Genomic DNA, 9,332 nt, shown 5'->3' with positions numbered 1-9,332 from the left:
TTTTTCAGTTTCCGTCTATCAAATCCACTCAGAAGACATTGTTTGGCCCGAGGATGTAGTAGAAGACACTTGCCCAAGGTGCCACGCAGTGGGACTGAACCTGGAACCATGTGGTTGGTAAGCAAGCTACTTACCATACAACCACTCCTGCACCTATGCTGGCAAACATACATCACTCTTCTCTAACACAAATAAATTTATCACTTTTATGTGTTTTTCTTTTTAAGTTTGTTTTTTTTTTATATTTCATTTTATAATTTTATATTAAGTTTTACAGTTTTTTTTTCTGTTTTTTTTTTTTTTTTTAATGCTGCTGTGATTCGTAGGTTACAGTTTCCACTCCTGATGTCTCCAATACTGTTGAAGTACCCATCTCTACTGAAACTCCTCCCTCAACACCAGTGCCAACAGATCTAGTTGAGCAGCTCTCCACCTCTATGAACCAAGAGCTGTTACAAGGGGAACTCGATCCTCAGACTGGACTCTTTTATACGGTTTGTCCATTGACTTTCTCCTGACTAAAGAAAGTACTTTCTGCCTGCCTTGATGAGTTTTCAAATATTTGGAGGGATTTCATTCAAATAACTAGCTTCTCCATTTTGGTGTTTGAAATATAAGTTAACAAAATGTTCTTATATAAAAATATGCTGCAATGTTTTTAATATGAACATTTGAAAACGGGTATTGAGCTATAAATTAAGGACCATTTTCAAGCAGAGTTGGTACGAAAAGGGTTTTAGCACTTTTTGTTTTTTGTTCTTTTACTGTTTTCTGATAACCAGCTGTCTTTGGCCATTTTAGAGCACATTTCAGTGGGGTTTTATTTTGTTTTTTGGTGGAAAATATAGAGTCAATTTAAATACCAAGATAATTTAAGATTTTTTAAAACTCTTTAGCATTTAAACCAATCATATCTGTCCCAAATCCTGTTTTATGTTTAAACTGGCCAGATCTAGTATATCACACCTACCCTGCAATGTCACTCTAAAAATAAGCAATCACATCTTTGAAATCTCTAAGGTACAACATAATACATGATTAATTTGTAAATATGTGAATGAATAAGCATTATATTTGACAGTAATCTGAATGCTAAAGAACTAAATCTGTTTATTAGTTGTTTCTCTGTATAAATAACTTTTTTTCTGTACAATATGAAATTTTACTTTAGAAATGAAAACTGAATAGCCACATACTGCTGCACACTGTAGCTTCCCTTTCCCTCTGTTTTTTTTTTTTCTTTTTTTTTTCTCAGACCTTCCTCTCTTGTGCAGTCAGTAAGTCTGGTAACATATTCCACACCCTCACTCTTTCAGTCGCTAAGTCTGGCAGCATTTTCCCACCCATTCCCCTGTTTAGTTGTCATTCAGTACAGTGCAAGGGTGAAAATACTTCAGCCCCCTCCTCATTAGCTCTCTCTCTCTCTCTCTTTGATTCTCCCACCCTTTCCCTTTAGCTTTCTGTTACTTACTCCTGAATTCTCTCTGTCTTTCTCTCTCTCTCTCAGAATCTGTCCTTAGATTTCTTTCCTTAATTTTTCTCATTAATTGTGTCTGTCCATTTTTAGATCTTTAGTTGTATCTTATTTTCTTTTCCTTTTGGCCAATTCTCACTCTCTCCTCTCACCCTCTCCCTCTCCCTCTCAACTGTCTTTTATCCTTGCATTGTTGGATACTTTCCTCAACTCTGTTTCTTGGTTTTTGTTTATTTGATGTGAAACATGCAACCGAAACAATAAAGTAAACATACAACCCAATTCTCTATTTTTTAGTCATAAAATATTTTCAGAAACATGTTCACAACATACAAGGAAATGCTTTATAATTAATCTATAATATAGGAAGTAATAGGTAATAGTCTTTCAAAATCAGATGGTGCCTCACACTGAACTCAAGGCTTTCTATTATGTTGAGTAAATAGTATAGATCCTGTATTAGTCTAGCTCTTTCTCTGTGTGTGTGTGTGTTAGATCATAATTTTAATGTTCACTTTTACATGGTTGCATTGGTCAACAATTGTTTCATGTTTGTGTGCAGTTGCATTTTGTGAGTGATTGATTTGTAAAAGTACCACTTTTTGCCATAAGCATTTGTGCACATAGGCACTGACAGTCCCCGGGTTGTGAAGGAGTTCTGGTCTTATGTAAGTTGCAGTTTGCATCTAGTGTTGGCTAGTCAAATGCTTGTCTTGGTGTGTTGTATATATATGGCTTAAGACATTTTAAACATAAGAAGGCATGTAAAAGCACCCACTACACTCTTGGAGAAGTTGGTTTTAGGAAGGGCATCAAACTGTAGAAACCATGCCGAATTGGGTTGGAGTCTGGTCAAGCCATCCAACCCATGCCAGCGTGGACAATGGACATTCAGTGATGATGATGAATGACAGTGTTGGAACCTGGTGCAGCTCTCCAGCTTACCTGTTTCGGTCAAAGCGTCTAACCCATGCCAGCATGTAAAGCAGATGCTAAATGATGATGATGATTTCTTAATTGTAGTAGTTGTAGTACATGTAACTTCAGTATTTATTATTGAGGAAGAGAAAGAGAGAATGAGTGTTTGTATGTGGGAAAGTATAAAAAAAAAACTCATTCATTTTTTAGCATTTAAATTGGCCAAATCCAGCTCAAGTATTCTACCTGTTTTATGTTCAAACCTACAATGTCATTCTAAAAATAGAGTCACATCATTGAAATTTCAAAATTATGAGAAAATGCATGATTAATTCAAAACAATGTCAATAAATAAGCATTGCATTTGACAGTAATGCGAATGCTGAAGAGTTAAAGAATCACTTAAATGGTTAGAATAGAAAACGGAAGATAATGAATGCTTTTGTTCCCATTGATGTCTTGTATCCTGGAGAGATCATACATGGTTCATAGCTAAGATGAACATTAACCCTTTAGTGTTCAGATTACTCTGTCAAATGCAATGCTTATTTATTCACATTGTTTTGAATTAATCATGCATTATCTTATAGCTTTGAAATTTTAGTGATATGATTGTATAGTTTTAGAACAAGATTGTGGAGTAGGTGTGAGAGGTGAGATCTAGCCAGTTTAAATGCTAAAGAGTTAATTGGATTGTAAAGGGAAAGAAGGTGGAGAATTGGTTTCTGTTAAAGATGATAGACCTGGTGTTGTAGATTTATGTATTGATTCTACTACCGAGAGAGGATGGGGGTTCTTTTGAAGTCAGTTTTCTCTCGTTTTAAATAGCCTTGTAGCAGCTCAGACTGTTATTAACCATTTAATTAATGTTGATGGATCTCTCTGCATTAGAATCGTACTTCTCTGATTTTACCGTCCCTGCTTCCATGGGATGAAAAGGCATCAGTTAAATTCTTTCATCAAATACTTCTTGGATTCTGGGGTTTCTTGGTTCCAGCCCTCTTCATATAGCTTTTTTTTTTCATCCAGTCTAAGCCAGTCTCATCTTATTCATCTTCATGTGTCATGGCTATATTGATGATCAGGCATCATCAAAGCAGGGCTACTTATGTGAAGTGGATAGGATCCTGTCTGTTTTTTTGCATACTAAAACCTTAGTCTTTGCTAAATTAACCTTGAGGCCCTTAGATTCCAGGTTTTGCTTCCACACCTGGAATTTCTTTTCTATCTTTGATATAGAATCTGCTATGAGGCCAAGATCATCAGCGTATAGTTGTTCCCAGAGACTGCCAGTCTTGAATTCCTCTATTATTACCTGGAGGACAATGATGAAAAGGACGAGACTGAGGAATGCCTATCTGTACACCAAATTCTTCACTATACTCGTGGTTAACTCTCACCTTACTGACAGCATCTCTGTACATGGCCTGTACAGCTTTCACAAGCTGCTTATCTACCCCTAGCCTCCTCATAGTCCACCATATCACACAACCGGGCACTCTAGATCAACAAATACCAAGTATAACGGTTTGTTTTAAGCTAAGTACTTCTCTTGCAGTTGCCTGACTATGAAAGTAGCATATATGTACGAAGTGGTATCAAGATGTTCCTGGACAAGTTATGTTTAATAAAAAGAGTAACTTATTTACCTGAGTTTTAACATCATCTCCTTTGAAATAGTCACCTTGTGCAGCAGTACCCCAATCCCAGCATTCCTACCACTTTTGGAATCCACCTTAGAAGTCATTTGCCGTAAGCAGGTCGAGGACCTTCTGCAATTTGCTCTGGATCTTCACAACGATGTTAAGACAATGACCTTTGATTTGCATTTTCATCTTTGGGAATAGGGCAAATCTAAAATCGCTAAATCTGGTGAATAGGGCAGGTGCAGAAGCGATACCATGTTTTTGGCGAGGAACTCACGAGTGAGGAGAGCTCTGAAGAATCCAATTCTTTGCACTCCACAGATCCTGTTGCTGTTTGATGAATGTCCTCCTTCAAGCGCTTCCAAATGTCACAGTGGAACTTTCAGTTGATGGTCTGGCCTGGAGGCAGGGGGACGAATTCTCAACATACAAGATCACATTTCTGGGAGTGGCACTTCAGGAAGGTCTTCAAGATCGCTCGTTGTCTTCCAGGGACGTTCTTCCTCTTTTGAAGCACCTGTACCACTCGAAACATTGCATATGACCTTGTTGCCTCATCGCCGTAAGCCTACCGAAGCATGCTCAATGTCTCTGTAGCAGACTTCCCGACTTTAACCCAAAATTCTTACATTGGCTCTTTGTTCCAACTTCCAATCCCTGACAGAATTGCAGACTGCAGCCTACATGTGATCACAAAAACACAAATTTCACAACATTCAAAGTAAACGCAGCAATGTCGTTCGGCACACTGCCTCATGGAGGTCACTGCTAGCTTTCACTGCGCAGACAACTGTGTGCTGCCATCTGTTGGCATGTTACAGAGCTAATCCTGGAACTTTTTGTTACCACCTCATATATATATATATATATATATATATATATGTATATATGTAAATATATATATATATACGTAACTAAATAAAATAATGAAAATTTATTTTTATTTTGCCAGGTGGTTCCATCATCTGTGACAACAGGTTCTTCGACCACAAGCACCAACACTGTTCAGACCCTTAGCCAGAGCAGTACCAGCAGCAACACCTCTACCACAAACACTACCACCACCACTGTTGCAAACACTCCGGTTGTTGCCAAGCAGATTATCATCTCGAGCCACACTCAAGACAACAGAATATCAAGCACTGTCGGTGGTGGGGGTGGCAGTGGCAGTGGTGGTGATAGTAAGGATGGTAGCAGTGGTAGTGGTGGTAGTAGTGTCAGTGGTGGTAGTAGCAGCAGTGGCAGCAGTAGCAGTTTTGCTGACAATAGCAGGTCTTCGACCTCACCATTTCCGTTGACTTCGGTCATCTCGGCATCAACTTCATCTTTGGTGCACATGCTCGGTGCTTCTTCTTCTTCTACTACTGCGTCGTCGTCGTCTTCCTCCTCCTCCTCTCTCCTTCCTACATCTCTCTCTAACACCACCACTGCCGCCACCACCACCACCACCACTACCACCACAACGGCCACCACTGCCACCACCACCACCACTACGACTGTCTCTGTTACTACCACCGCTAGCACTCCTGCCTCCTCTGTCACCGCTACCATCACCACCACCAGCTCAACTTCATCTAAACCATTGGACCTTCTGAGCAGCTCACTGGCCCAGGCTCAGATTGACTTGGACACATATCATTTCATTGAGGAAATTGAAACAGACATGCCGAGCCAAGTGACTTCTCCAAAGAGCAGCAGTAAAACAAATAATAACAATAATAATAATAAGAGCAGCAGTGACATTAGCAGTAGCAACAGTAGTAGTAGTAGCAGTAGTAAAAGTAGTATTAACATTATTAGTACTACTTCGAGCGGCAACAGTAATAGCAATAGAAGTAGTAGTAGTAGTAGTAGTAGTAGTAGTAGTAGTAGTAGTAGCAGTAGTAGTAGTAGTAGTAGTAGTATCAGCATTACCAAAGGGACGAAAGAGAGCCCCACGTCCAAACCCACATCCAACACTCTACTGGCTAAAATCACCACGTCACCATTGATATCGACAGTTTCAAACACAACCAGGAAAAGCAGTGTTTCAGTACCAGACAATCCTTCTAAAGTGAACTCAGGTAAGGCTGTCTATTTCGTTGTTGCTGTTTCTGTTGTCGATCGTGTATCTTACCTTGCTAATTCTCCCTCCCGTCTCTCTCTCTCTCCACACATTCTTGTTCGGGTTTACAAACACTAGAACACAAACATTCACATACCTCCCTTTTACATACACATATACTCACATAGAGTTGAAACGCTGTTTGATTTTTTTTTTTTTCACTGTAGAATTTACATCATCCCACTACCAGTTTACCATCGCCCCTTCCTTTCTAATTCATATGTTGTGATGGAGAAAAACACAAGAGTATTATTATTATAGTAGATTCCACTTGGCTCTGAAAACAGTTTGGGAATGATCTGTTAATAGGGATTATCAACATAATGTTGCCAATGTTTTTTTTATTTTGTCTTTGTTCAGTGATTTTCATGTTGGGACATGGAAGTTAGACTCTCATACAGACACATGCATGCTCACTGACACACACATGCACATATATCATGCAACAGGCTTCCATGCAGTTTTCGTCTACCAATTCCACTCACAATGCATAAGTCAGCCTGAGACTACAGTAGAGGGAAACTTGCCCAAGGCACCACACTCAAATAGAACTCAAGATCCTGTGGTAACAAAGCAAACTGGGAAGATATTGGGGATCATCATCATCATCATGGCTATATGGTAAGAAGTTTGCTTTGCAACCACATGGTTCCGGGTTCAGTCCCACTGCGTGGCACCTTGGGCAAGTGTCTTTGACTATAGCCCTGGGCTGACCAAAACCTTGTGAGTGGATTTGGTAGACGGAAACTGAAGGAAGGCGGCGAGCTGGCAGAACCGTTAGCGTGCCGGGCGAAGTGCTTTGCAGTATTTCGTCTGTCTTTACGTTCTGAGTTCAAATTCCACCGAGGTCAACTTTGCCTTTCATCCTTTCGGGGTCGATAAATTAAGTACCAGTTAAGCACTGGGGTTGATGTAATCGACTTAATCCCTTTATCTGTCCTTGTTTGTCCCCTCTATGTTTAGCCCCTTGTGGGCAATAAAGAAATAAGAAACTGTATGGAAGCCAATCATGTGTGTGTGTGTGTGTGTGCAGGCATGTATGTGAGTGTGTCTGTGTTTGTCCCCACTGCTGCTTGACAACTGGGGTTGGTGTGTTTATGTCCCCATAATTTAGCAGTTCGGCAAAAGAAGGTGATAGAATAAGGACTGGGCTTGGGAATAAATTACTGGGGTCGAGTCATTTGACTGAATCTTTCAAGGCAGTGTCACAGCATGGCCATAGTCTAATGGCTGAAACATGTAAAAGATAAAAGATGCTACATGTTATGTGTTGTGCGTAAATTCATTTGTAAATATACGTATCAATATATGTCGCAGATGATCTACAAGTTTCTAATTACATTGTTTTTATTTTTTTCCCTTAGATCCAGATGTAATCTGTTTGAAAGAAACTATCAACCTTACATCCGAGCCCGTTTCCCAGCCTGTGACAAGTACCATGTCTTCATCGTCAGTTTCTTCTACTCCTGTCTCTAAGTCATTCCTGAAAGGGAGTGCTAAGCAAGAATCGTCTTCATCTGAATCCTCTCCGCCTGTCATAACCATCACGACGTCTCCCAAGAGTGTCTCGGCAAAAACCTCCTCTCCTGAAACAATCGCAAAACTACCCCTAAACATTTTCCAGGTGAAAACTGTGCAGAAGAAATTAAGCAGTGCATCTACTCAACAGGGAGGTCAGCAGCAACAGCATCAAGTGGTGGTGATCACTAAAGAAAAACCTTCGGAGAAACGCCTCTGCTCATCAAAGATTGACATGAAAGACGTAAGAGTGCATGCCATTACCACATCGACTCAACTAAAGGATTCTAATGCGAAAATTCCAAAGAAATCTTCCCCAACAGGCGTTGAAGGAAAACTTGGTGAAACCCCAAACAGCCTAGCTGAGGGCAAATCTCTGGACAATATTGGTGCTAAATCGAAAACCACCTCGTCCAAAGTGGTGGATGTCTCTTTAACGGAGATCAAAGATTACAAAAAGTTAAGAGGCACAAGCAGCATAAACACTTCGCCAGTGGATGCAGTTAAGATTCTCAAGAAGCTTGTGAGTCCCACAAGCGAAGCAGGAAAGGGCGTGTCTGCAACTGTTTGCGTGAACACGGTTCATAAGAAAGTGGTGCCAGTGACTACTTCGATGTCGCTGAGTAGGAAACTGGACACGTCAGTGGGCGGTTCGATTCTCAGCAAACCCTCCCCGCCAAAAGTAACTGTGAAGAAGATCGACTCGCACACTGTCACCGTGTCGAAAGTTCTGCTGGAAGGCCGTCGTTCCTGTAACAACAGCAAAGATATCGTTCTGTCAGCGATTCCGAAACGAAGTGAAGAGATGAAGAAGTTCCCTTCGGTTTTGATCAACAGTTGTCAGAAAGAGTTGGTCACCAAATTAAAACCGCTCAATAAAACATCAGCCCAGCTCACTACTGCTGAAAAGACTCTTAAACCGGTGTCATCGTCTATTTCAATATCCACATCATTATCGTCATCATCATCATCGTCATCATCACCATCATCATCTTCATTGTCAACATCCTCATCATCACCCTCATCATCATTGTCATCATCATCGTCATTATCATTATTAACATCCTCATCTTCCTCTCGTTCAGCATCATCTACATCCTCATCATCATCATCATCATCAACAACAACAACAACTGCAACATCAACAAAGTCATCATCACAGTCATCAACATTATCATCCTCATCGCCATCGTCGTCGTCATCATCCACATCATCGTCAACATCTTCATCCACATCACTAGTAAGAGTGTCTGTGCCAATCTCTTGCATAACTAGTTCCACACAAGAAAACAGAGGAAGTGTGCTCAACAAATCCACTAATTTTGAGAAGCAGCGGCTGGTACGTAGTTTCTTTCAGATTTTTTTTATCCAATTTTTTTTTACGTGTGTGTATATGTGCATACATATGTATATATATATATGCATGGTTGTGTGTGTTTATTTATATATATATATATATATATATATACACACACACACACATACACACGTGTGTGTGTGTGTGTGTATAATTTTCAAAGCAGCTTGAGTGTTGTAAGCATTATTGAACACACATACACACACAATGCTAGTTCACCGGTTGGCTGTGATATGAGGTGAGAGAATCATCTCCAACGCTTCAAAGCACATACTGTGTGTATGTGTGTTCAATATATATATATATATATATATA

At 40.0% G+C, this 9,332-nt stretch overlaps 1 protein-coding gene across 1 annotated transcript in view; it reads left to right on the top strand.

Moving 5' to 3' along the window:
- The window catches only part of LOC106867995 (uncharacterized), a 61,893-nt gene that overhangs the window by 29,318 nt on the left and 23,243 nt on the right, over nt 1-9,332 (top strand). The window contains exons 18-20 of the mRNA XM_052974719.1: nt 327-494; nt 4,991-6,101; nt 7,507-8,999. Of these exons, the coding sequence (XP_052830679.1) occupies nt 327-494; nt 4,991-6,101; nt 7,507-8,999 (2,772 nt within the window). The remainder of the gene's footprint in view (nt 1-326; nt 495-4,990; nt 6,102-7,506; nt 9,000-9,332) is intronic.

The sequence above is a fragment of the Octopus bimaculoides genome, chromosome 19 (assembly GCF_001194135.2).
Source record: "Octopus bimaculoides isolate UCB-OBI-ISO-001 chromosome 19, ASM119413v2, whole genome shotgun sequence".
In the NCBI taxonomy this organism is placed as follows: Eukaryota; Metazoa; Mollusca; class Cephalopoda; order Octopoda; family Octopodidae; genus Octopus; species Octopus bimaculoides.
Note: the sequence above shows the minus strand (reverse complement) of the source record. Positions and strands in the feature narration are given on the sequence as shown.